This window comes from Cavia porcellus, unplaced genomic scaffold (assembly GCF_034190915.1).
Source record: "Cavia porcellus strain 051 isolate PalLab524CR breed Dunkin Hartley unplaced genomic scaffold, mCavPor4.1 scaffold_5, whole genome shotgun sequence".
Taxonomy (NCBI): Eukaryota; Metazoa; Chordata; class Mammalia; order Rodentia; family Caviidae; genus Cavia; species Cavia porcellus.
This window is the reverse complement of record NW_026947488.1, coordinates 48,081,050-48,108,468: the sequence shown is the minus strand read 5'-3', so window position 1 is coordinate 48,108,468 and position 27,419 is coordinate 48,081,050. Positions and strand designations below refer to the sequence as shown.

At 47.6% G+C, this 27,419-nt stretch overlaps 1 protein-coding gene across 5 annotated transcripts in view; it reads right to left on the bottom strand.

The window, feature by feature from the left end:
• Positions 1–2,698: 2,698 nt before the first annotated feature.
• The window catches only part of Slc23a2 (solute carrier family 23 member 2), a 108,208-nt gene continuing 83,487 nt past the window's right edge, over positions 2,699–27,419 (bottom strand). For 4 of the 5 annotated variants that reach the window (XM_063248736.1, XM_063248735.1, XM_003476600.5 and 1 more), the window contains exons 9-16: positions 20,760–20,880; positions 20,227–20,383; positions 17,126–17,273; positions 15,729–15,834; positions 10,854–10,983; positions 10,135–10,272; positions 8,454–8,549; positions 2,699–7,024 (exon numbers count right to left, since the gene is read on the bottom strand). In XM_063248736.1, the coding sequence (XP_063104806.1) occupies positions 6,792–7,024; positions 8,454–8,549; positions 10,135–10,272; positions 10,854–10,983; positions 15,729–15,834; positions 17,126–17,273; positions 20,227–20,383; positions 20,760–20,880 (1,129 nt within the window). In that variant the 3' untranslated portion in view covers positions 2,699–6,791. Of the gene's footprint in view, positions 7,025–8,453; positions 8,550–10,134; positions 10,273–10,853; positions 10,984–15,728; positions 15,835–17,125; positions 17,274–20,226; positions 20,384–20,759; positions 20,881–27,419 lie in introns of those variants that run through there. The other variant, XM_063248737.1, reaches the window with a different exon arrangement.

The window sequence follows — 27,419 nt, the reverse complement described above, 5'->3', positions numbered from 1 at the left end:
CAGTTTTGTTTCTTTCTTCGTTTTGGTGGTGCTGGGGATCTGAGCCAGGCCAGTACTCTACCACTGAGCTAAACTGTCAGCCCCACAAGGGGGCTTATTATGCTGCTCTCTCCCTTTTTGTGTAAGTTTGAAAATGGTAAACATACAGTATTTTAAAACTACACCAAAGAGACCACAAGAGAGTGTAACTCTGCAAAGCCCAGTTGTTTAGATAGTTGCTCAGGAAATTCTCCCAAACATTTTGAGGAAAAGGAGATTAAAAAAAAAATGGGTGAACCTAAATGCAACAGAGGCCCAAGAGATGCAGTCTGTTTATTTGCAGTGCTGGGGACTGAAGCCAGGGTGTCACACATCCTAGGCAAGCGCCCCAATACTGAGAGACTTGCTGGGTTCACTCCCCAGTACAAACTTAACAGGGAAGCATGACTAGAAATGCAAAGGCAAAGCCACACACTTCCTAACATTCCTGGGGAGGGTGGAGAAGGGGATGAAAGAATTCGGATGTGTCATGTACCAACTCCCCACGTGCGTGGAATGTGATCATTATATACCGCAGACACCAAATGGTAATAATAGAACGAACGTTCCCACCATTCCCACTGTCCGCTCACTTTGACCAGTAAACCATGTGGTAACTTTCCACACCCATACGCTCAGGGATTTGGACCTAATTGTGTGCAGTTATGGAAACACTTGTAGTACACTACCCGGTTTGGAAATGTTTTGAGACTGTAATACCTGGAATAAAACAGGTTAGAAACATCCCCAAGGCCAGGGATTTAGCTCAGCGGCATGATCACCTGCCTAGCAAGAGTGAGGTCCTGAGTTCGATCTCCGATACCAAAAACAATAAAAGCCCGGCTCAGTCCCTGCCTGAGTGCCCGGGCAGTGTTGGGCTCTCCAGACTGTCAATCCCTTCGAGATGCATCTGCCTGTACTGCATGAATTTTGAGGCCACCCCATTTCATGTTTAAAGGTTACTCCTCCCTCCATCACTCCATTGTGATCTTTGCTACCTCCATGTTTTCTGTGTCTGAGGTAATGTAACAGGTGGTCAGTACCCATGTGATCTTGTATGTGATGCTGGAAATAGAACTCAGGCCCTTGTGCGAGCTAAGTGTCCCACTGCATGGCTACACACACCCCCCTCCCTATTGCCGAAGTCTTTATATAAGCCAGGGCTTGTGTAAATGGTGCTTCTCAACATATCTGTGAATGAGCAGCTATTTTTTACTTTTCCTAATGTACCATGGCCCGTGACTTCTATGAAATATTTTAAAAATAAAATTCTGGAATTAAAGACATACAAAATACAAGCTAGCTCAGATATCTTAGTATTAGACTCAAAACACACACAAAACGACTGTCAGTATCCGCAGATCTGCTGTGGCACCCGACTCCCATTCACCAACACCAGGGCTCAGACCGTGTTCGGCTGGGTTCTGATGTTATCTACTCTGATCGCCATTCCACCAGCAGCGTATTCATTTGTAAATACTGGTACACCTGGCTCTGTTTCTAGCTAAACATGCCTCTTTGCTGGTGTGCATGACACTGAGTTGGAATTTGAGGTCATTTTTAGGTATATTCCTTTTTCTCCTCTAGGTCCCTTTTTTTCCCTAAACAGTACTAAGAATTAAATGCAGGTCCTTCACCTCCAGCTACATCCCCTGCCCTTTTTAGTTTTAAGACAGGGTCTCACAGAATTGCCCAAGTGGGACTCTGGCATCCTCCTTCCTCAGCCTCCTGAGTGTTGCGATTATGAGCATGTGCCACAAGAAGCCTCCCAAGCTTTTCAGTCATTCACCTGGACCTCAGCTACCTTGGGCAGCACATCTGAGGTGGCTTCTCTTCATGTACAAGTATTTAAATGTGTTTATACATACAATTCTATACTCACTTCAGCCCTTAAAAAGTGCAGCTCTACAAAGGTACTGCTGGGGAATCTAATGTCCACTGGACCCCCAGCTCTCTGGGCTTGGGGTCTGCTCATACTTTCTGGAAGCAGTGATTCTTTCTTGGTGAGGGACACAGCTGATCTAGGAGAGAGGACCAGGGTGCTAAAGCTACTGCAGACATGCGACAGGACAGTGACGTGAGTTCTCCTTTCATTATCATTAAAAATACCGTACGGCTATTTTCGCACACATGGAGCTTATTACCAGACCGCCCAGAAGGGGCTGAGTCAGGGTGCTGGGACCAGCACTCATGACCTTAAATGCCAAGGGGCCAGGGATGGAGATGGAGTGAGAGGTTTTAGGTTTGCTAGGGACCAACACAGGGCTAGGGGTGCAGGTGAATGCCGAGCACTTACCCAGCATGTGTGAGGCCTTGGATTCAATCCCCTGTACCACAAAGACAAAAAAACCCAGCACCTCGCCTTGGTCCTTCCATCCTGCCCAGGAGCCACAATGACCTAGTGGGGCCTTGTTCACTTAGACGCTGCTCCTGATTCTGCCACCCAGGCTCGGCCTGGAGGTGTTTTTGCTGTAATGATGGACTCCTGATGTCACCGGCACCCCAATCTAGCAGGAATGCATCCCCTCAGTCCCCAGAGCACTGCTCCTCCACCCCTCACAGTTCAGCTTCTGGCACCTGACAAAAATTTTTGTCAGCCAAGTTTCTTCTCCTAAGCGATGACCTCTACTAAATCATGATTTTCTCAAAGACCAAAGGAAGAGGCCCTCGAACAACAAAACGGCGTCCAGGAGAGCTTTTATTTTTATGGAACAGTTTTAAAAATACAGAATAAAATAGCTTTATCTCTACTATTATTCACAACATCTGGTCCAAATATTACATATTTTTTAAAATACTTAAACGCTTAATGAAGCCATGTTAGAAAAAACAATATGAAAATTCTTTTTAAAAACTCCATAAAAGAATTACACATCTCAAAAAACAATCCCACCCCAAATACCTTCAGTATGCAAAAAAAAAAAAAAAAAACAAAAACAAAACAAAACAAAAAACCCCAGAAAAGTATACAGGCAAAGTCACTCACAAATGCAAGAAAAATAGAGGCATCTCCACTGCTTTAAGAACAGTCAGAAATTTATTAAGGACTTAGACAAAGATTGACGGGGTGAACAGAAAGAGTGTGTGTGAGAATGGTGAGTTGGGGCGACGCCAGGAAGGTGTCCCACGTGCCGGGGACCACACAGCAACTCTATGGACGCCGAATGTTGGCGCAACGGGGAGGCACAGTCGACAACACCCTGCAGGATGGGAATGCTCATGAGGCTGCTGAGAGGGGGTCCCCGGTGCCAAGGAGCGGAAGCCGATCTAACCACTGGCCAACTTGGGCAGCCTTCTTGGGGTCTGCAGGTTCCGGCTACAAGAGTGGAAGATGGGAAATGTCCTATTCTCTGCATCCAAATCATAAGGGACAGAGGACAACGCACAGCCCATGAACCTCGGCCATGGCCAGTTCTCCTAGAACTGGGGCCCCATGAGCACTCAGGAGCTGCACGCTCACCCAGGCCAAGCTGGCGGCTGGCAGCGGATGGGGGCTGGGCAAAGTGAGCCTGTGGGAAACCGTGCCAGGCCCAGTGTCTACAGCCGGGTCCACCTCAGGGTGCGGCCTCTCCTCTGCCAGCTCTTTACCTTCTGTGTGGCTAGGCTGGGCCACACCCGTAGCACAGATTTTACTGAAGATTAGACTTGTCAGCTCTGAATCCAATATCTCAGCAGGGACATGAATGAAAGTTGTAACAGCTTAGCTCATGGTCACAGAATATATGCATGGGTAAATAAAGTATACACACATACTAGAGATTCATCAATGGAGAAATTCTATCAGCACATGACATTGTCATGAAATTATATCATTCCCTCCCTGGAAAACTGACTTATCCTGGGCAGAAATGTTCTTTTACTATATGGAAAATACTGCAATATTCATGCATACACAAGTTGCCATTGCGAGTCAGTATTCTACAGTATAGAGCAAATCCTGTGTGTGGATGTTATCATGAAAATGGGGAGCCATCTGGGCCCTGTCTGCTTTGCTCTGGCTGGCCCAGGAAAGCCATTTTTCCTGCCTTTGTCAGTCTAAACAAACTGAAGGTTCATACTAACAACGCTCACAGCTTGTGAAACACACAGGTCCCGTGACTATGAGCCTATAGCGGGTCCCCTGGCACGAACCCGGCAGCCGCTCCCACATGCTTTCTATACTTTCTGCTCTGTGGGGCCAACATGACCGCTTTCTTCTTGCGACCAGACTGGTTAAAGTGGTGGGCACTGAAATTTGGACAGAGAATGCCCTGTCCAGAATGCTACGATGTCCTACTGAGCAGCAGTGCACAGGCCAGCACCATGCCCGAGAGGCATGGGCCACTTGCCCGCCACACCTCTCCCTTCGGGTGTAATGTTGCAGCTCCGACACTGGATACACATCGTTTTGCTTCCAGTTACAGACTTTCAGTCCAAAGCACACGTGCCAGCAGGACAACTTCCTCAAATGGCCTGTGTGTGACTCAAACAACTCAAGGCTACGCAGGAAGTGCCACACCCACTGAGGGCATCCTGTCAGGATGCTCCTTCTCTCCCACCTCCATCTCCTCTCCCCTCCCAAACGGAGTATCCAAAGCTGGCCCCAAAGGAAGGAGGACACCTATCTCTACTGACAGGTGGGTGCAGGCTTCCCTGGTGAACACTTGCTGGAAATCTCTTGTCTACTGGAGTTGAGGCCTCATGCTAAAATTGGTATGCAGAGGGGTCCCCGAGGAGAGGGGTCCCCAGGGAGAGGGCTTACAGACAGCTGAGGCTGCACTCTGGGGGCCTCGCAGGGAGGGAAGGCAGCCTGTCAAGTTGAGCCGAAGGAAACTTGGGCCTCATGCTTGCTCCTGCTCACTTTTAAGAGCTGGAATTCTTCAAATCTTTGGGATATTTAACAGTTTTTCCCATTTTCCAGAACAGAGAGATTTGAGATGCTAAGCAAACTATAAAGCAAAGAAGGAGCAGAGAACAATGCAGGGCCGGAGAGCGGTCAGTATCCAGCTGGGCACCAGGAACCGGTGTGCCTCTAAGGTCACTCTCCACTGTACACACATTTTGGACACAAAAAAATGAAACAACTTAGAATCTAAGATCTTCATATAGAATGCAGTAAGATTTTGGCAAAACAACGCAGTGGTTCTGAAGTGCTCTTGAAGCCCAAACTGCTAGGAATCCATGGAGCTGCAGTGGCACAGCTGCCGACCTGGCAAAGGGACAGAGCCAAGGTGGTGTGGACATGGGGTCACAAGAGCCAGCCCTGTGAAGGGATGGGCGGCCAAGGCTGTCCAAAGCTCAGGCAGGTCAGCCCATAAAGCATGGCCACTCTTCATGTCTCAGGCTTTTCCTTTGGCTGGAAAACTTCAAATTCAACAGAAGCCACTTTGTCAAAAATAATTTAGTGTCATAAATTAGAGCTCCTCGCGGGGGTGGGGGTGGGGTGTTAGCTGCTTTCTCATCACCTTCTCTAACGGCTCAGCAAATAAGGCTAAGAGACTCACCTTTCCTTCTGTCAAATCAAGGTTCAGTGGACACGCAACACGACAATGCCCAGAAAGCGTCTCTAAGCCAGGCAGCTGGAAATGACGGGTGGCAGAGGACCGGGAGGAAGGCCTGTGGGGGGCAGGCCGCGCCACGCACACTGTCTGCTGACCTACCCAGACTCCCTTCTTCACAAAACAAACTCATGTGTAACTTGACCCAGGGTTTCTGGGCTCTGGTCCAGTAGTCAGTTTTGATAAATAGATTAGGGTTACAGTATTTACACTTTCATGGCATCAGGCAATACAAAACACAACCACAGCAATGGTTACTGGCCTTCAACAGCTGTTCCAGCACACTTCCCTGGTGGTACCCACAGCTTTACAGATGCTGGTACTTTTCTTATTGGGAGGACGAGGAGTACAGGAACGAGAGGGAAGAAAGTCACATGGAAAAACACTGATTTGGAAAATCTGCTATAGTCAATAACATTAAATAGGAATAGAATCTTATAATTACAGACGCGCACAATAGTCACATCCACATGACAGCAGAGCTAGGACTCATAGCTTATCTGGCTGGGGGCAGTCAGTAGCCATCACACCAGCCAGGAGCGATAAATGCCCAACAAGGTGTCTCGGTCACTGCAGGGTCAGGGTGAAATGTGCTGGCTTGGTGGGGGCCAGGGTGGCAGGGGAGGAGCAGTCAATCCCACTGGCTTTGGGGTTCTTGCCCTTTCACCCCCTGAACTTCACGCCTACACAGACCTCTGGGTGCCCTATCGGGGCCGGGGGAGCAGGCCACTGCTCTTATGCTGGTCAACAGCCTCCTGGGGAGGACAAGGACAACAAAAGCTGCTGTGACAATGCGAGGACATGGTGGCCCGGCCCAGGTGCAGGCTGAGGTCACACAAAGAGAAAGTGGGCCCAGGTGCTCTGAGAGAGAAAGCCCCCGAGTGGAGGAGGCCTGTGGGAAAGCTAGCAGGGGGCAGCGGGAGGGGACTGAACGGAAGCGACTGCCGAATACCCGGCCCCGTGGGAACACGCTGGCGTTTCAAGTTCAGTGACCAAGACCAGCAGTGGACACTTTCAAAGGACACGAGGCCAAGGGCTTAAAACAGGAGCCAAGTGAGACACCATGTTGGACACAATTACCACCCAAAACAGAAAAGCACTGCGCAGCAACCCGTCTTCGCTCTGGGACGCAGGATGTAGATGCAGATATACAAACATACGTGTGACTTCTTGTTACTCGGCAAGGAAGGACAGGTACACGCCTCACTGTGGCCAGGCCACAGGGCACAGCGAAGGCTATACAGTGGCCTGTGAGTCCTCATCTGAACTCCGGCCGCTTTCGCTCTTCCCAAAGCCTTTCCACGTGTAGCCTGCAAAGGTTGGGCTGATGGGCAGGTAGCTGAAGCATCTGTACTTTTTAATAATGTTCATGCCGAACGGCAAGTTGTAGGATTCCATGCCATCAAGCGACTTGTTCCCTTTGCTCACACCTTTCTTCCATTTCCTGATCCCTCTTTCCTCTGGGGTACCTGATACACACAAAGGACACACATGCATGCACACGTACATACACACAAAACAAAACACAATGAAACAAAAACAAAGGAATGCTTAGTTTTAGCAATTCTATCAGGAACAACACTGCTGTTCCCAAGCTCAGCCCCAGCGACCCAACAGCCCGAGAAGCCAAAAGTCTCCGGTCTCCAGATAGCCACCCGGAAGTCCAGCAATCACGCAGCTTTTCTTGGCTCTCTTAAGAGTTCCACGTGCGTGTGGCCTCCTGACGGCTTTCTGTCACTGTATCAGTCTCTTAACTGCTCTCTCTTTGCATCTTCCCTCTTACTACCCGCTCCTACATCTGCTGTCAACCGCAACATGTCTAAAATGCAATTCTGAGTTTGCAAAACAGGCCTAGACTTTGTGTGTGTGTGTGTGTGTGTGTGTGTGTGTGTGTGTGTGTGTGTGTGTGTGTGTGTGTGTAGGGACACTGGCTTGTTTCTGAACTTGAAGGTTTTACTGAGATTTTTCACTTAAGACAACCTATTCCAAAAAACTCAACCAAGACTGCTGGGGAGCCCAAGCGTAGACACACACCCCAGGCAGCAGCTTTCCCTGAGGTAGCTCAACGGTGCACAGCGCTGGCTCCGGGAGGCTGGGAAGGGTCCAAGCTGGGCCACATCCCTGCCTAGGCTGCCACCCAGGGCTCAGCATGGAATCACCCACTAGAGTTCGGGGTGCTACATGGGCAGCTCCAAATGCCTTGCCTTGGTCCTGGCCTCGCTGATCACAGCCACTATCCTTTAGCCCCACAGTTGGCTGCAGGGTCACCTTATGAATGACCCACTTAAAGGACAGAGTCCCAGGGAGAAGTGCCAGAGACTGTTAGCAGCAGCTCGGGAATGCGGGACTAGCCCCAGGGCCACACTGCAGGCCTTTGGCTGTGTGAGAGGACAGCAGGAGTCTGGGGAGGGCCTGAGGCAGGTGCTGCCATCATACCACACAGGGCCTCCTGCTGTCTCTTTATTCACTCTGTGGGGGGCAGAGCCTTGGACCTACAACCTTGCGCTGCCAGGCACTGCCATCTCTGGAGGCCACTCACAGACACCCAAAGTGAACAGCTTATTAACAAGATCCATTCGTAAGTGGAATGTTGTCTCAGCCACCTTAGTAGAAGAGCTTTAAAACCAACGATGGCTTTAAACTCTTTACTCCTCCTCTCCCCTTCTCTTCTTCTCTCTTCCCCACCCTCTCCCTCCGTTTCTGTCTAAGATGGGGAAGTTCCCTCACTATGCTGCCTAGTCTGAACTCCCAGACTTAAGAGACCATCTTGCCTCAACCTCCCAAGCAGCTGGGACTAAAGGCAAGTACAACCAGGCCTAGCTTTTGCTTCTCATTTTTCTGTTCACTTAGAAAAACCAATGCACATGTGTAGTACCACGTTTGATATACACCACATACCTGGGATGGTGTTGTCCAAAATAAAAGCCACACAGCCTCCTACAAACATAGCAGTGGTGAGAAGAACGTTTAAGACTTGATCAATTCCTGTTATGCCTAGAAACAGAGCAGAGACCATGAGCACCACTGCCACAGCCCTGCCAGTCAATGCGAACTGTGGGCACAAATTCCTGCCAGCAATGTTTAAAACTACACTGCCGAATACTTTCAACAACCACCCAAAGCATCCGGAGGATGGTCAAGTGAATCTAATAAAGTGACATTTGTTCTTCACGAACTGAATAGCCATTTGAGTGTTATCCGCAGATGGAAGTATTTTCAAATAAAATACGGATGTTACAAGGTAGAAAAAAATTACACACTGACTCAGAAAAAAATATCTGTGCATCCCTAAACAAGTAAGTGTGTTCAGCATCCTAGATTCCTAATTCGAGCATGGCTGCTCTCAACCAAGAGCAACTGATTTACGACAATGTCCTCCCATGAGTGCAACGGATTAAAATGTAAAAAGCAGCAAGAACCTGCTCGTGGTTAGAAGTGTGAGTGCTTTCAAAACATAAAATAAGTGCTTGCCTGGTGTGTACAAAGCTCTGGGCTCAAGCTCCAGCACCAAAAAAGAAGAAAAGAAACTGCCTTGAGGCTAGGGATTTAGCTCAGCAACATAAGCACCTGCCTTGCAAGTGTGCGGTCATGAGTTCGGTCCTGGTGCCAAAAAAAAAAAAAAAAAAAAAAAAGCTGCCTCGTGTCCCTGGTGCAGTTATCTATTTATTTAGTGGCACAGCTAGCTATTTCTTTCTCAAAATGATTCCTCCTGTTCATTCTTTATGACAACAGGGAATGAGCATAACAAAGAGGAGTTAAGAAGGTTGTTCTGGAGTTAAAAATAGCTATAATGAAGTAAAACACATGTATTTCGGCTGTGTGTGGTGCCGCATGCCTATAATCCCAGCACTCTGGGAGGCTGATGCAGGAGGATCACAGTTCAACTGCAGCCTGGGCAACTTAGAAAGGCCTCGTCTCAAAAATTTAAAAAAGGGTTACGATGTAGCTCAGTGCAAAGATCCTGGATTTAATTCCCAGTGCAGGGTGTGGGTGTGTGGATAAAGAGCAAGAAAATGAAACATGTATTTCCAAGTGTATGAAGTGGTAGAAAATCACACATCTTAGCCACGCATGGTGGTTCAGGCCTATAATCCCAGCAACTGGGAGGCTGCAACAGGAGCACTGCTGTAAGTTTCAGGGCCGGCCTGATCTCCATAGTGAGTTCAAGGACAGCCTGGACAACACAGCAAGATCCTGTCTCAAAAAACAGAAACAAAAGCAAAACATATAAAACCTCATAAGATACCACATGTCTGTTTTTGGGGGTGGTTGTGAGGGGGTACCAGGGATTGAACTCATGACTCACAATTGCAAGGCAGGTGCTTGTGCCGCTAAGCTAAACTCCAGTCCCAATAGTACACAGCTTTATAGGCGTAGCCTGAGAACAGGGTTTCATAGACAGGTGGTCTCCCGGGAGAAGACTGCTACAGAGAGGGACTTCGGCTCCCTCATCAGTAGTGCCCTGGCTAATGTGAGGCGAAGGCTTCCCAGGAGACCGCTGTGGAGCACGCCTTAAGGAGACACAGTGAAGGCTCAGGGCTGTGAGACTCCGTGGAGACCCAGCACCTCTTCTCCCTACCTGTGACCAGCGGATTCTGTCTGAGGTAACTTGGAAGGACGAGCCCAAAGAAGATGGAAAATCCAAGCACAAAAAGGTTCCGGGAGGAGTTCAGGTCGATGAACTGCAGGTTGGACAGGCCGACAGCAGTGATCATCCCTGCAGGAGAAACAGTAGGCTCAGCCCCAATGAGCTCCCCAAGGCAAGTGACAGAGTTAGCATGTGGGCGCAGACACCTGGGCACCTGGCTCTGAACAGGCTGGGGTGGGGTTGGACTGTGCCCAAGGGGTCTGGTCCAATCCAGCAGAGCATTGTGCTGTCCCCATGACAGCAGCACAGGACACAGCACACGGGACAAGGCCTCTCCCTGTGCAGCTCTGATTATACTGGGAGCTCGCTCAACTACCTGACACTTGTCCCCAGTTACTGTAACTAAATGGCACGGCCATCAAATCCAGTATCCCACTGTAAAGACAGTCGGTTTTCATGGCCTATTTACAGAAGGTATTTGAATTAAATCGATTAGAAATCCCACTGAGACTACATTTCAGCTCAGTTTTCATCCTGCTGGATCTTTCAGCTAGACCGAGAAAATAGTGTAGGTCTTTATTTTTTGAAGAGTTAAACTTGGTTTTAAAACAGAAATTTACTGATAGCTTTAGTTTTACTGAAGGGAGATGGCAGAAACTCGGGGAGCCTGCTAAACATTAGGGAGGTGAGGGAAGGAGCCAGGACCTTACCGAAGAGCGTGCAGAAGAGCGCTCCGAGCACTGGGTCCGGCAGGGACGCGAAAAGGGCGCTGAACTTGCCGATCATGCCCAGCCCCAGCATGAGCACCGCGCCATATTGGATCACGCGGCGGCTGCCCACCTGTGGACATATCGGGGATGGACCACTCAGATGCCGCCCGCCAGCAGTGCCCACTGCCAGCCTGGCCTCCTGGGCCAATGCGACCATCCTTGTTCATGAGTCCCTTGACCTTGACCTTCAGGAACAAGATACTCTCAGTACATGATGACCAACTCCTCTACGTGGCTCACTCAGTGTCCAGACTGTGGGGAGCATCAGGGAGCAGCTCCTGGTGGAGTCAGGTGTGCACCATCGTCCCTGCTCCTCTTCTGGGTCCACTCCTGCTGTCAGCCCCAATTCCACCGTCCCCACACCCCTGCCCAGTCAGACAACCCCAACCCCCATCCCAGAGCCCCGTCTCTTCACACACGGCATCCTGCCCACCAGAGGTGCTGTAGCTTAGGGCTCAGGGGGCAGAACAGAGCCCGCCCCAGCATGGAGGAGCTGTCTCCTCCCTACCGTGCGTACTGTGCTGCTTAACAGAGTGACAGACACAATGGAACTGATGGGGTCTGACTGTGCCCCACCACATGGCCCTTCCTGCTCCACTGTGCTGAACACCATCGTGGGTAACTCTTCTAACACCCTGATTGGGTGGAGGTTCAGCTCTTGATTTAAACCCTCTGGTGCTTAGGAAGTCGAGTCTCCATCTTCTGGTCTTCCCAACAAAGCTATACCTGCCAACACGTTCCTTCAGCCATGTCTGGGTCCCAGGCATGGTAGGGCTTAGACCTGATCTCAGCCTTCTGGAAGGTTCCATCTCCCCTGCTGTCACCCACATGGAGGAGGAACTGACCTGACTTGAGGAACTGGCACAGTTGGTGCCTATCATTTGGTGTCTCCTATGGACTAAACCCTGAGTGTATAAGCCAGGCATAGAAGGTTCCAGAAATATTGGAGGGATGGGGGGATGGTGTTAGGACTTTACTTACAGTGAGAAGATGGCTATTTAAATAAATTGAAATGAGACAAAATTTAAAATTAGTTCCATCTTCACTGGTGGCTCACTATTCTTATTCCCCTGCTGCACAGTTCTGGACTGTACTGCTCTCCAGGACCCAAAAGGAGCCAGCTAAGGAAGCATCAGAAGCCCAGCTGGACCATGCAGATGAAACAATGCCTGTCTAGCTTAGCTGGCTCCATGCTGAACCAGTCTCTCCCCACGCCACACAGGGAGAGCAAGCAACGGGAAAGACCACACCAACAGATGAGCTGAGCAAAACTTATAGTAAAGATGCCTTTCACCTACAGATGGATCAGCTGTCAGCAAATGTGATGAGGAGCTACCATGTGACAAGCATGTGTTAGACTTGCAGACAGGCAGGTACAAAGATGAGTAAGTCCCAACCCTAAGGTCAAATAACCGTGTCACTCCGCTGCGTGAGAGCTCGGTTGCAGGGAGACTGTCTGATTTGGGAAGGGTTACTGCAGTGAGGGATGGGTTGGGGAGGAAGGGCTGCCAGCAGAGAAAGCAGCTGCATGCCAGGCTGGGCAGCCCCACCAGGCAGGAGATGGGCGGGACCAGGCTGGCCCCAGGATGCCTGCAATGCTGGAGCTAGATGAAAACGGGTCTGCCTTTGCCAAACCACAGCAGCAACTAAGTCACTCAGTGACACCACCTGACCGCCTAGCTCACTTTTTGTTGAACAGCAGTGGCCTGGCCCTCCAAGCGGTCATGTGGGCCTTCTGTGTCTCTGTCCATCCTCCCACTCTGGTAGCCTAGTCTGCAGCTCCTACTGGACTGTGGTGCCTCTGCATTGAGGACCATCAGAGAGCTGACCCTTCATTGCTGACTTCACCAGTGTGGAAGGCAGGAAAGAGAAGACCTCTCTTGGACACCACCCGAGACACTGCAGGGACAGTGTGTACTCTCCCTCCCTTAAATTAAGCCAAGGGCCCACCAGCTTTAACAGCAATACCCACAGCTTCCTATGCACCTGCTGCACCCAGAGGCTGAATGCCTTATGGGAAGCGATTGGCTGAGACACTTGCAAGGCACCTTTCATGGACTCCGTCCTGGGAACCAGACAGGCAACATACTTGTCCATGGCCACACGAAGATATGGCGCTGCAGACAGCTGGAACCCAAAGCCACTCCTCTCATACCGTGCTGTGGGCCCTCTTGGAACCCACTCAGCAGAGGAGGCAGGGAAGGTGACCCCATCTCTGGAAACATGCAGAATGCAACAGCTGGACCCAGAGTGAGGCAGATCCTATGCAGAGACACAGACTGCTCTCCTCTAAAATGCCCTGGGAGTCTGGGCAACGGCTCTGAGCAGCGCTGGCTGGCAGAACTCTCTTTGATAGTGGCAAGTCCTTCCCTTGTGGTCCACTGGTAGCCACTGAGCTATATGGACCCCTGACACTGGCAGTGGGGCCGGTCTCCCTGCGAAGTGAGTTTCTAACTTAAATTTAATGGTTTCCTGTGGGCACTGATTACCATACTCTGTAGCACAGCTCTCCAGCAGGAGACTTCAGAGCAAGTTCTACTCAGAGAAGCAGCTTGTCAAGAGTCTCAGCTGGACAAGGGGTGCAACATGGTGCAGAGCTCCACCTCCTTCTCTTGGACAGTCTCCCCATAGCCCACAGGGCTTGGGTCATACAGACGTCTCTACGCTCAGCCCCACTCCCCATTCCATGTGTGGCCTAGACCCTTTCTCTTGTGGATCAAGTCTTGTGATTGGAGTGAAGCAAACCTGATTCCAGGGCTGACACTCTGCCCTGCACTGGATGACACCTGTGCCTGGGAAAGCAGCTATAACAGCTGGGTCCAAAGGGATTTGGGACAACATCAAGTAGCTCACTGAAGAGTGCTGGCATGCTAGTTGTGTGCTAGGCACACAACTTTGATCCCAGCAAATAGGAGAAAGAGGATCACTGAGAGCTCAAGGCCAGTCTCAGCTATATAGCAAGTTCAAGACCAGACAAATGCTAGTGAAATCTTGTCTCTTCAAAAAAATTTTTTTAAAAAATGCTGGTAAATTATCTTTTCAGAATAGACTGGAGTCATTCAAATTTTCATGAAGATAATTATTCCCCTCAAACTACATCAGTAATAAGGTAGATGATTTTGCTTACTCCCTCAGTGACCCTGATAAGTGATGCCACATTTTAAAAGGGCACAAAAGGGAGCTGGGTTATTAAATAACTTTTCCATGAGTCCCGGATATGCCTGCAATTTTATGACTATATTATCTTGGCATCCCCTTGTACGCCAGTGGGGTTAGGGCAGCCAGCTGGTTTAGGAATGGCTCAGCAGCGACAGGACCAGAGAGAAGGTACTGGAGGAAGTGGCCACCAGGTGGCCCTCCCTCCCTCCTGTGCCACGCACAGGGAGCAAGCAGCAGGCAGCAGATAGGACCAGTGGTGTATGTGACATTGAGCCCTGGGCCAGCCTGGCAAATACGAGGTGTCTGCTATGTCGGCACACAGCCTGATACACTGCTCCCTCTCACACGGATTTGTAATTTAAGATGAACCAATCTTAGTGTTTGGTTACTTTTTATCAGATTATAGAATGTTGCATGGAGCTAGGGGAAGGTTTCTTTCAAAATCCACCCCTACCCCCACCTAATCTCAAGAGGTCAAACAGGTCGGGGAGGCTTGTGGGCGGGCTCAGCCCCCAGTCCTCAGGTGAGGAGCTTGTGACTCACATGGGCAAAGGTGGGCAACCAGTTCTGAATCTGTTTGCACAGTGTTCAGTGGCCATGGGTCCTCAACATCCTACAGACCCAGGGCTCTCCAGCCTAGGGCAACTGGGATGTAATTACTGGCTGGTAATAAAGTAGGAGGCTTGGGACCGGGCCCCTTCCAGATTCACAAGTCTGTGTCTGGTGGAGTAGGGTGGGGACGGGCAAACAGGGAGGACACAGACCAGGCCCTGCTCCACCTGCTACCTCACTGGGCCTCCACATCAGAAACAATGGAAGGAAGACTCTGCCCCAGAGGCTGGAAAAACTGCACCATCCCTTTAACAGGAGACGGATTTTTTTCTGTCATCCTCTCTCATCCAGAACTTCCAACACCTCCCAATGCCTCTTGCTTCTACTCCTGTCTAGTTTCACCACAGTAGTTAAAGTGACCCTTACACAACAGGTCAAGCTACTCCTGCAGCATCTACTTCCACACAGTCCACGGCCATCAACAGCACCCTTGTGACCTGCTGTGGGCCATCTACGGACTTGCTATTTCTACTTTTGGGCCCCTCTGCCCCACCGGCTTGGCTGGCTAGCTGACTTCACACAGTGGTCTCCAATGGCCACATCGATGCCCGGATGTTTTTTGGCTGTTACTTGCAGCTCCTTCCTCTACCCTTCCAGTGAGGCCTAGTCTGAACACCCCACTTAACCCTGAGTCACCCTCCTCTGGCCCCCCCACCATCCAGCCCCGTTCCTGTCATCCTCACCCCTGGCTGGCACTGCCATTCACTGACCTGCTACGCTGACTGTTACATGCCTTTCCCTGCTGGAAAGCAAACTCCTACTTCTCACTTTCATACCCCAGTGGCCTCACACTGAGCCTGCCACAGGTGGGCACTCAATAACATCTGCAGCTGCATACAGGAAAGACAGCACCAGAGTGCCACTCTCCCCAGGCTGGCCAAGCAGGTGAAGGCTTCCAAAGGCATCCCAAAATCTCACTGAAAGGAAAAAAGGGGTGAGGAGAAGATGACCTCAGACTTCCCGCTAGACTGCACAGAGGTCAGACCGGTCAGTGAGTGGACATACGTATAGGCCTGACCATGATAATTAGAAAAATATCTGTACCTTCGTAATTCCCAGAACGCCAATGTTGGGACTGGATGAAGTAGAGCCGTTCCCGGTACCAAATATGCCATCAAGAACACAGGAGAGACCCTCCACGAAAATCCCCCTAAAATGTAAAGGAGCAGGGGAAAGAGAAATGTTCACTCAGAGGGGGACACTGACATGGGCTCTCAATGTGTCAAGCCACAAGTGTGCGCTAGCCGGCTGTGGCCTGAGCCCAGCGGAACCCCGAATGCTCATCAATTTCAAGAAGCCCCTCTCCAAATCCCACAGCAGACCAAGTAACCTGAAATGATTCCAAATGAGAACAAAGTACTCTGGTCACACAATAAAGGCATCTGGTGATTAGCTGTCCGATGAAGTTAACACATACTAATTCCATTTGTTACTGTTAAAATACAATTTCATCCCGAGAGGAAAGTCTTATAATCTTATAAATACTGAAACTTAAAAAAAAAAAAAAAAAAAAAAAAAAAGTATGAGTAGTTTCATCATCTGCAATACCTCCATTCAAAAAGATATGAAAACTAAAACTGAAAATGCTCGTGCACAACACATGTGCGTCACGCTAAGCAGCAGTCCGATGACGCCTGCCAAGTAATCCCTTCCCGAGCGGCACCCAACGGCTGGGAGCTGAGGCTGATGCAGGCTGCTCTGTCTTTGCTGCAGTCTCCTTGCCTAAACTTTCTATTGGCTTCCAAAAGCTAAAGACCAAGGGCATACAGCTCAATCCCATAAACCTCATCTCTTCCTGCCCTTGGCTACATGACTAGTAACCCTCAAAAATAGCTGGAATGCACCTAAAACATCTGGAACAGGTACTGTCTGCTGCTAAGGTTTTTACTATGAATGCGAGAAAACCACATCCATTTACCTTCTGTCAGTCCAACTGTGGCAGCCAGGAAGGAATGGGGCAAACAGAATTTGCACAACTCAGATACAATAAAAGCCTGATTTACTCCAAATGGTCTAAAACTTGAGCTTACATGGGGAAGCAAAAACAGTTGGGGAAAAAAGAAAATCAAAGTAGTCATATACTAAAATGACATAAAACCAAGCAAAGAATAAGGGTAATGCCTGGCATTTATTTTGGTGAGTTTCAAGTTTATTTTTGACATTTATTTTTTTGAGCCCAGGCTGGCCTCAAATTCACAGTGATCCTCCTGCCTCAGCTTGAGAACTTGGATTACATGTGTGCGCCGCCACACCTGCTTAAGTGTCAGGTCTGAAGGAGACTCACAGAGCCTGCCTGCTTGTCACTGGGGGAAAATGACACCAAATGGGGGCAGTACTTGGCCCACAATCCCTCTGTGTGGCTGTGGACAGTCTTGGTTTCCCCAGAACAGCGCCCACCTAAGCCACTGCGCTGGATGAGGTGTGAGCCTGCTCGGGCTTACCTGTTTATTGCATGGATGGGAGGTGGCGGGGCACAGGAGAGCCTGGCACAGGCATAGTAGTCACCGATGGACTCAATGATGCTGGCCACGACGGCGCTGAGCATGCCGATGACGCCGGCCGCGGAGACGGTGGGCAGCCCCCACTGAACTGAGGATGGAAGACAACTGTGAGAGGTGCACGCTTTCACAGGGCGCAGGCAGCAGACGTCGCCAGGACCTCGTGAGACTGCAAGGGCCGCTGGGATTCTAAACTCTTGAAGTTTTAAATCTTAATCACTGGCTGGGCATGGCAGTGTGTACCTGTTATCCCAGCACTCAGCAGGCTGAGACAGGAAGATTGCTGTGAGTTTGAGGCCAACCTGAGCTACACAGGGTTAAAGGCCAGCCAGAACTCTACAGTCAAATTCTGCCTCAAAACCTAACAAGACAACACCCCCTATCACTGTTAGTATGAACAGACAATGAAGTTACTGGCCCTAGTTTCTAGAACAACTAGGTATAAATTCTACACCCACTGGGGATAAAGTGGACAAAGACAGATGGGTAAAACTTGGTGTGGTGGGCAGAGTGCAGTCCTCTAGTCAGGGCCCAGGACACCCAGAGGCTTAGACACAATGCGAGACTCCAGCTCAAATGAAGCAGCCAAGTGTCTGTGAGGGCTCAGGGTTCCCATCCAAGGAAGGAGATGAGAAGCACAGGCAAATGGACTTGTGCAGCACAGGAACGGCTGCTCCTCAGCAGAGGAGGACACACAGGGCACAGAAAGGGTCAAAGAGCCACCTGGAGGGCCTGGCATTTGTGCTGCAGGTACCTGGAATATGCCTGTAGGGTGAGGGTGAACCGTTTTCGCCCAGACCTGCCCCACTATGGGAATTGTCACAAGTAGCTGGGGTCCCAGGGACAAAATGCAGTCATCACACAGGGAAAGGCAGAGGCAGACGCTGCCCACCAGCCACACTCTAGGCTCACACTTCCGGCTGGGGCTGCGTTAGAGCGTCATCCAGTCACAATGCTTCGGCTTTTTATATATGTGACTGTTGCTGTTGAGGCACTGTGATTTCATTTTGGTGTCCTGATTTCGAAGAGGAGATGTTCATTTTATCTTGCCTTACAGAGAATATTCCTAATACACCCCATCATTAAATAGGGCTTAAACCTAGGTACTCTACTCCCATCCCCTTTTTAAAACAATTTTGAGACGGGGTCTTGCCCAGGGTGGCTCACACTTGCAGTCCCCCTGCCTCAGCTTCCCAGGAAGTTAGGATTACAGGCATCTGCCAGGAAGCCCGGTTCAAATCTGATACTTGATAGGATCAACTTGATACCGCACAGTGGAAAATTCCACACTGCACCTCCACATGATACACCGGGGACTAAAACCACCATGTAAAACTACCTTCCAACTGTTGTAAGGTGTATGTGACACATAAATGACAAATGTGTCATTTGTCAAACTGCCTGTGTAGCCAGTTATGTCCTTTCCTCAAAACACTTCACTATGCACATGCAAATATTCTAAAACCCCAAAAACAAACAGAATAAAGCTCTGAAATCCAGAACACTTCTGGCCCAAGTTTTTCTGAAGCAGAGGATCCTATAAATTCAGAAAGTGTGTTTTATTTTGTCAGCCTCTCTATGCTTTCAGCGTTCATATTATTCCCCTTTTTAAGATGAAGTCCTTAAATCTCATTGTTAAAATCTTTATTCCATCCACATCAACATTTAAACTTACACTCTCCCCCAATACCCCAGCCTCTATCTTAAAGCTGTTATTTTCTCTCTCTTTATAATTTGCTGTTATCTTATAGCAGATATTTTTCAGCTTTGATACTCCTGACATTTTGGGTCGGAAATCTGTATATTAATGTCAACTCAGGTAATTATTTATCAGCAGCTCAGAGCCATGGCTCCTAATGCTTAAAACCCTGTTCCTGGATTGATCCAAACTACAGTAGCACACACGACTAGACCACTGGAGGTGGCTTCTCATCGAGGAGCTCAGGTCAGGCACCTGCTCCCAGACACTTCGGGCTGTACTGAAGAAGAACTGATCTGGGGCCGCCCGCTGAGTGACCCCACCTTGCCGCTCACCTTGGCAGCTGCCTGTGCCAGGTGCGGGGGAGGCCACCCCACCCCCTGCCCACCTGCGTCATCTCCTGACTGCTTTGCCAAGAGATTTTAATCTCATTTTATCTTGGATTAGAGGGATGCATTCTTTTTGGGAAATGGGATAGGTGTATATAAATACGTATCAAGGCCCCATGTGAGCTGATGGGAATGTTATTTTAGAAAGACTAAACTTTGTAAAGTTCCTGTGAATGTAGAAGCAGCATTAATGGTTCAACTCTCGTGGAATATTCGCCTCTAACCTCTGTACGTCTGGCTGGTCTTGCTTCTTCTCCACAGCATCACAAAATATGAAAACAAAGACAGCCGGACAGAGGAATAAACTGGCTCAACCTGACTAAGCAGGGGCTTGTACTTTAACAACAACCCCGAATTCCAGGAATAGGGGCTTCACAATAGAAGAACCAAACACATGCTCACACAAGTTCCTTTGGGGTCTGAGGTCCAGGAAGACATTGTGTGTGACTCCAAGAGATACCTAGAGATCGTATTCTCTGCCCCATGCCATCCCCGAATTATAACTTAAGATCTGTCTTCCGGCAGACTGTTATCAGTTTACCTCTGCAGATGTGACCAAATTATAACAATTAGAGCCATCCATTAAAAGATTATGTAAATTCCATCATGCTTGAGTGGCCTGCTCATTAATCTCGAGGCCTGCCCACTCGGCCTTCTCATTTTGGCATCTCTGGTGCCAAGCAGCTCCGTACCTGCCCTTCTCAGCCGCTGCCTGCAAATGCTGGCCACCAGGGTGAGGCCTGGCGAAGATCCCTAAGAGATGAGCTGTTAATCTGGGAAGGGGGCTGGCTAGGCTTCCCATGCTGCCTGTAGACAGGGGACAGGGCCATCCAACCCTTTAGTGACCAGACCTTCAGGAGATAAGGGCTTTCCAGGCCATAGAGCCTTTGCTTGCTACTGACCCTTCCACACTGGGGTCACAGACTCCTGGCCCCTTTGACTGTGGGGATACTTACACGGGTATGGAACCTTAAACCAGGGGGCAACCAGAAGCACACCCTGTCTGGCATCCGTGCGTGCATAGAAGCCATACTTGGTACTGTCAGGAGGGAAGACGTCGGTCACTGTGAAGATGAAGCAGAGCAGCCAGGACACAAGGATGGCCAGGATTATCTGGGGAGGCCAAGAGGAGAGGCCCTGTCAGTAAGCAGAACCACCAGGGTCGGGGGAATGCACCCTTCCTTCAGTCTGATCAGGGCGCCCAGAACTGCAGGCCACCCCACAAGCAGCACCATGCCCGCTCCCTGGCCCTCCCTGCCTGCTGAGTGAATCAATGGACGTCATTTCTGCAGACACACACAACACCAAGTCTCAGTCCAAGGGTGGTGTCCCCTTTCATTGGCACTGGTGTAAAAATGTCTCCTCTGCACAATATCTAAACTTCAGAATGATGAGGTGGTAACCAGCACCCTAATGTCCTCACGCAGACATAACCACCTGATGCAAGAAATGATGGCAGTATTGTTAGGTGCAAAAGCCAACTACTCACAGGGAACATTTTGAAAAGCTGCAACTTATACGCAGTCCATCCTTTCTTGGATTTGTAAATCGGGAGAGGAAATTTAACATTTCTGGCATATTGAGAAAATAGTAATACTAGGAAAATTGTCCTGAAAAGAGAAAGAAAATAAATGAGGTTAAACAATGTCATATCTATATATGGTTTTTGTTTTGTGGTACTGAAGAATGAATCCAGGGCCTCTATACTCAGCTAAATGTCCAGAACGTCTTAAAAATTCTATTATTAAAATTTTGAAACAGGGTTTTGCTAAGTTGCTAACCTGCTCAGTTGGGCTACAACTTTCAACCTTCCTGCCTCAGTTTACTAGAGTGTTGGGGTTAAAGGTATGTGCATCACCACACTTGGCTTTTTACCTGCATTTCAAAACAATAAAGCTTCACTGTCAAAGCTGATTATGTGTGTTCATTCATTAATCTGATCATTGCTGGCCCTCTTTCCTACAATCTGAAATCATCTTTTGGCACCAGCATTTGGAGGAAGATGCTGTACCTCACTAGCATTTCTTGATACCAGAGTTAATACTTTGGCTAAACTTTTCTAACTAGAGTAAGAAACCTAATTAATATACATGCTGATGGGAAGAGCTGATGCTGTGTAAGGGGTGAAAAGGTCAGATACCATACAGTACATACCATACCACACAGTGTATTTACAACTATGAATTAACTAAAAACCAAACAAAGAAATCCTTGCTTGTACACTTACAGGCATGCTGACATGAGGATCAGAAGGGTGTGATCTAAAACGCTCAAGGGAATAAGCTTTCAGCCATATGATTTGTAGGTTTTTTCTGCTTTTCTATATTTTCTGATTTATTTACAGAAGGCACAAATTACTTTTCAAAAGCAAAGATCAGGCTGGGTGTGGGGCATATGCCCATAATCCCAGCATTTGGAAGGCTGAGGCAGGAGGATCACGGTGAGACCAGCTTGGACTACACAGTAAGTTTAAGGCTAGTTGGAATTATGTAGCTGTCTCCAAACAAACAAACAAATGGGAAAAAAACCAACAATAAAAACAACAAAGCAAAAGCCAAAACAACGTTTAAGGCACACAGTAGGACTGAGTATTGAAAGGTCTCTGTATGCCCCATGCTACAACAAGACTGTTCTTACAGGGCAGCTTTTAGGAGGATTCTCTTTTCACAAAACACAAAGCCAGTGGTCCAAGATCGCACAGCTAGGTCTGGAGCTGGTGGGGATGGAGGATGGGGTCATGGGGTCCGGGAAGCCTGGTGGGCTGCAGAAATCCCTTGTCCCTGAGTCTCACATCCCTATCCGAGCTGTGCTGAGCGTGAAACAAGAGGCAGTGACAGGTGGTGACCTCCCTCATCAGCGGGATCCCCCATGTAGCTGGTGAGCAGGGGTACTTCTGGGTGGATGTAATCGTTAAGATGACAGAGGCACATGATGACACGCCTAATCCCCTAAGGATGAGGCTAATCTTCCCCCTGGCCTCACTCTGCCCTTACAACTCGAGGTAGAGCTGGCAAGAAGAGTGGGAGCTCAAAGCTAAGTTTAATTACTCCTGGCCACAGTTCCAATTGCTGAGATGGAATTATCAGCTCCATCAGCAGCCAGGCAAAGTGCACTCCTAATGACACACATCCTTATCACATCCTAATGAGGCGCAGACCAAAGCTCAACTGGAGGGCAGGCATGTGCCTCCCTGATCACTGGAGGCTCTGATGAACTGGCACTCACTGGGGCTCAAGCTGAAAACACAAAGGTGCCCACAGAATTTGTACTCCTCAGTGAGTTTGACAGCAACCCGCAACAAGGAGCATTACAACTGGAATTAAATCTACAACTACAGTACATAAAATTTTCAGGTTTTAAAGAATGCTGTGGGCTGGGGATTTAGCTCAGCAGCATAAGTACCTGCCTGGCAAGCACAAGGTCATGAGTTGCATCCCTAGTACAAAAAAAAAAAAAGAATGCTGCTTAGTTATATCAAAGTGCAAAGCCCACGTCTGCCATTATTATTTCAGGAAACAGCCACTTACACTGTGGTGTTCACTTTTCAAATCATATCTAAGGGGAGAGGGACACACGTGGAATCTCAGAAGGACACTCATCAAGGTCGCAGGCCCACAAGTGGCAACTCGAATAAATACAGAAGACTGGGGAGATAACCCACATTTCTTCACACTCTCTCACTCCAAAAGCATCTACTGTGAGATTAGTTTTAGCCTCAAATGCACCAGGAGGGCAGAGAGGCAGGAACCCCCACAGCAGAAACTGTGAGCCAAAAATTAACCCTTCCTCTTCACACTGCAGGTGTCAGCCATTCCGTCCCAGTAATCTCGAGGCCCCTGAAACAGCAGTTCCTACAGCATGGTCCAGCACTCCCACTCCTCACAACGCTGGCGTGGCTGAAACACATTCATTCTGAGACTGGGGAGGATAGGCCGCGTACACACTGATGAGTTGCATCTCCCTTTGTGCTTTGTGCTTTTGCAGATGCTCGTATTACATACTTTGTTCAAGATATCAAGATTCTCTCTCTTATGCTCTATGAATTACAGACATCAGCCTTTCTTATGGAACATGAGGCAAGTGTTTTTCCTAGACCCATTTTTAATTTGGTTTCTGTGGCTTTTGATGTGTTTTAAATGTAGCAATAGTACAAGCTACCAATCTTCCATTTCACCATCTACTTAAGATCTTTCCCACTTTAAGATTAAATATTCATGCAGGTTTTCTTCTAGTACTTTTAGTGTCCTACTCAAGTATTTAATTCAACTGAAATTCAACATTGGTACCTGAAATTGAACTCACAACCTTGTGCTTGCCAGGCAGGCACTTATGCCGCTGAGTTAAATCCCTTACCCCTTAAAGTGACTAATTTTTCACACTTAATTTTTCTAGTTCCTGCGGACTTTAAATATGACTACCATCTTATACTAAATATATTTTTCAAAATGTCGCCTCAACCAGACATAGTAGCACAGGCCTAAAATCCTAGCACTCAAGAGGCTGAGGCAGAACAGCAGCAAGTTCAAGACCAGCTTGGGCTATATGAGTCCAAGGCCAGCCTAAACTACCTAGTGAGACCCAAAACAAATCAACGAACAGGTGAAGCCCAACGTCAGGCCTACTCCAGTAGAGGACTGAGAAACCTGGCTGAAGCTGGTTAATCAAGAGAGTCCCTGAGTTACTGGAATGATGCTGGAGAGTTTCGCAAGTGAGGAGACTGCAGGGAATCAGAAAGGAATGGACAGGAAAAATAAAAGCTACAGGGATGCTGGAGAGACAGTCCACAATACAGAGAAGAAAACAAGGGAACAATCTAGACTCTCTTCCAGGCTCCTGGCTCACCAGAATCAAGGAAAGCACCAGTGCAGGAAGACAGAGAGAAATGGGGCAGAGCCCACAGCTGATGTGAACTGCAAAACCAGTGCCAGGTTTTGTTCTAGGGTGACTCTCTCCACCCAGAGAGGGACTTCACTGTGGGCACCCACCATGTCACCAGGGTGCGATCAGGTGTCATTTTGGGAAAGGGTTAATATTTAAACCTAGGACCCAAAACAACTAAAATCAACTTCACTTCAGGGCTCCCAGGGTTGCCTCCCACAGTGACTGGCTAAGAGATAGCCGGGGAAGACAGCTGTGGACATAACACAGGCTAGAGAATGTACACCTGAGAAGTTTAGATTCTGGCAGGAAGGACAGTCCATTGCCACTGCCCTTCCCAAAACCAGGCCACTGAGTTGTGCTCAGAAATCCCTGGGGCTCGAAGTGCCTGCTGACACTGACAACTTGAACCCTTGTCCTGTGGCCTACATCCATGTTAGATCTGAGGTCTGACTACATTCCCTGTCCACCAATGTGAGCAAGGACACAGCTCAGCCTGGGCCCTGTCACAGCCTAGGGTGACAGAAGGGCCTCTGCAATAAGGGGTGCAACTCACAAACCCACAGGCCATGAAGTGACAGAGAGAACCATGACCTGCTGGACTCTGAAACTGCAGCTCCTAGAGGGAACCACTCATGCAAAAATACAGAGAAAATCATTTTTTCTCCATTTTTGGTTTTCTTTTTTTATTCCCTTTTTCTCTTTTTCTTTCTAATTTTCCGATTTTATTCTGTGTGATTCACTTTATCCCTTTTATTTTGTGTTCTATTTTTTTTCCCTGCCATCTTTATTTAATTCTACAAATATCTTGCAACTACTTAATAGGACCCTTTGTCTCTATTTTCTTTCCTCCTTCTCATTTTCCAAGCTTTATTTTTAAATTTTTCTTCTTGCATTCTTCTATTCTTATTCTTTTTTGGGGGGAATGATCTCCACTATCTGTTATTTATTTATGTATGTATGTATGTATGTACTGGGACTCGAACTCAAGACCTTGTACTTGCCAGGCAGGAACTTATGCTGCTGAGCTAAATCCCCAGCTTCCAGTCCTATATTTTAATAGTTTAACCATTAAGCTTTATTAATTTTTAGGTAGATAACTCTAGTACTACTGTTGAATTCTTTTCTATCTTAAGTGGAAGTAAAGGTATCCCACTAAGTAGCTAATTGCTGTATATTAACATTTGGCTTGTCTTAAGCATTTACACTATGATTACAGATTTCCTTTCTAAGGTAATGGGTGGCACATTACAGGTTCTTATGGTACATCAATATCCAGCTTGTCTCAGATGATATTACTGTTGCTGATTTACTTGATACTGCCACAAAGCTGTTGCTATAACAGGCTTTCTCTATGCCAATACCTAGATCACTGCTGTGACAGTAACAATACTGTGGCTCACTTCTGGAGAATTGGATGCTCAGCCAATTACAAGGTGTCCACTCCTCCCATATTAACAGTAGTAGCCGGGTACTGAGACAGGCAATGGATTGTAGTTAGCCACGCACTCAGTGCATCACTTAGAAGCAGCCAAACTATAAGATTTCTATACTAGCATTAACATACAGATCGCTAAGGTACTTGATGGGCTCAGAAGACAGAACTAATCAATCAGATAACGGCAGTAATAAACAGTCAGAGCTTACAGAAGACACCAATAGAAAGATAGCTGAGCTAAACCTTACAAAATGTGATTTGCTAAACCAGTTTATTAGTAAAGAACTAGAATCCATGCAAAGGCTTCACACAGAAATCCAGGGCATTAACCACTTTACAGTCAACCTCACTCAGCACCTGGCAGGGCATCTGTTCAGCACTATTCCGATGCCGCGCAGGTAGATGTCATTTCAACCAGTGGATTCTTAGATTGAATCAACTGGATAAAATTGTCATTTTTTATTTCCTGCTGTATTATCTTATAAAACTAATAAAAAATATGCAAGTTGTGGTCGTCCTGTATTTAAATAATTGGACTAGTAAGTAGGTAAAAACAAGATTGAAAGTATGGGCAATAGAAGTGGCTAGTCTAAGGACAGAATGTCAAAATTAGAAGTTAGGGATATCTTGGAGGAAAAACTATGAACTCAGAGATATCTTAAAACAGTAAGAGGGGCAGGGGGTTAGCTCAGCAGCACAAGCACCTGCCTGGCAAGTACAAGGTTGTGGGTTCAATCCTCAGTACCAAAGGAAAAAATAAACAACAATAAAAAACCATGAAAAGTGGATCCAATGGCTGCTAAATGACAGAAAAAAGATTAACCTAAATAAATTTTTTAAAATGAGGGCTTTAAAAAAATTCTGTTTACAGAAATAATAGGGGAAAGCTTTCCAAATACAGGGCAGGAGTTAAATATACAGATAAATGAGGCATATAAAACCCCAAATAATCACAATCAAAACAGAACCTCCCCACATCATATCATAATCGAAATGCCAGAAGCCAACATGGGGACAGAATTTTAAAGTCTGTTAGAGAAAAGCAACAAACCTATGAGAATTACACCAGACATCTCAACACAAACTTAGAAGACAGGAAACTTGTAGTGAAGTGTTTCAAGCTCTAAAAGGTAACAGCTTCCAATCCAGACATAGATCTTGCTAAACTTTCTTGCAAATTGATGGAGAAGTAAGATCTATGACATAAAGCACCTCAAGAAATTGATGACCACCAAACCCATCCTCCAAAACATTCTAAAGAATATCCTAGACAGAGACAATGAAACCAACAATGCCAAAAATTCTAATCAATTAATACACCTGGCAAGGTGAGCAGTTGAGTAGAAAGGAGAAAAAGCAACAGGAAAAAAATGCAATTAAGTCGATACCTTTCAGTGATAAATCTCAGTGTGAATGGTTTTGACTCTCCAATCAAAGATGCAGGTTGGCAGAGTGATTAATAAAACCCAACAATATAAAGTACATAACAAATTTATTTAGTACAAAAAGAAATGCACCGATTAAAAATCAGAGGATGGAGAACAATATTCCATGCAATGGGAACCCAGAAGAAAAGCAGGAGGAGCTAACCTAATTTCAGAAAAAGTGGATTTCAAGTGACAACCAGAAGACAAAGTCACTACATATTAGTTAATGGAACAATTCAACAGGAAGCAGTAACAATTATAAACATACACATAGCTTGGGATTTAACTCAGCAGCATAAGTGCCTACCTTGAAAGCATGTGGTCATGAGTTCGATCCCCGGTACCGATCAAAAAACATAAACAAAAACATGTACACCAAATATGAGGGCACACAACTTCATGAAAC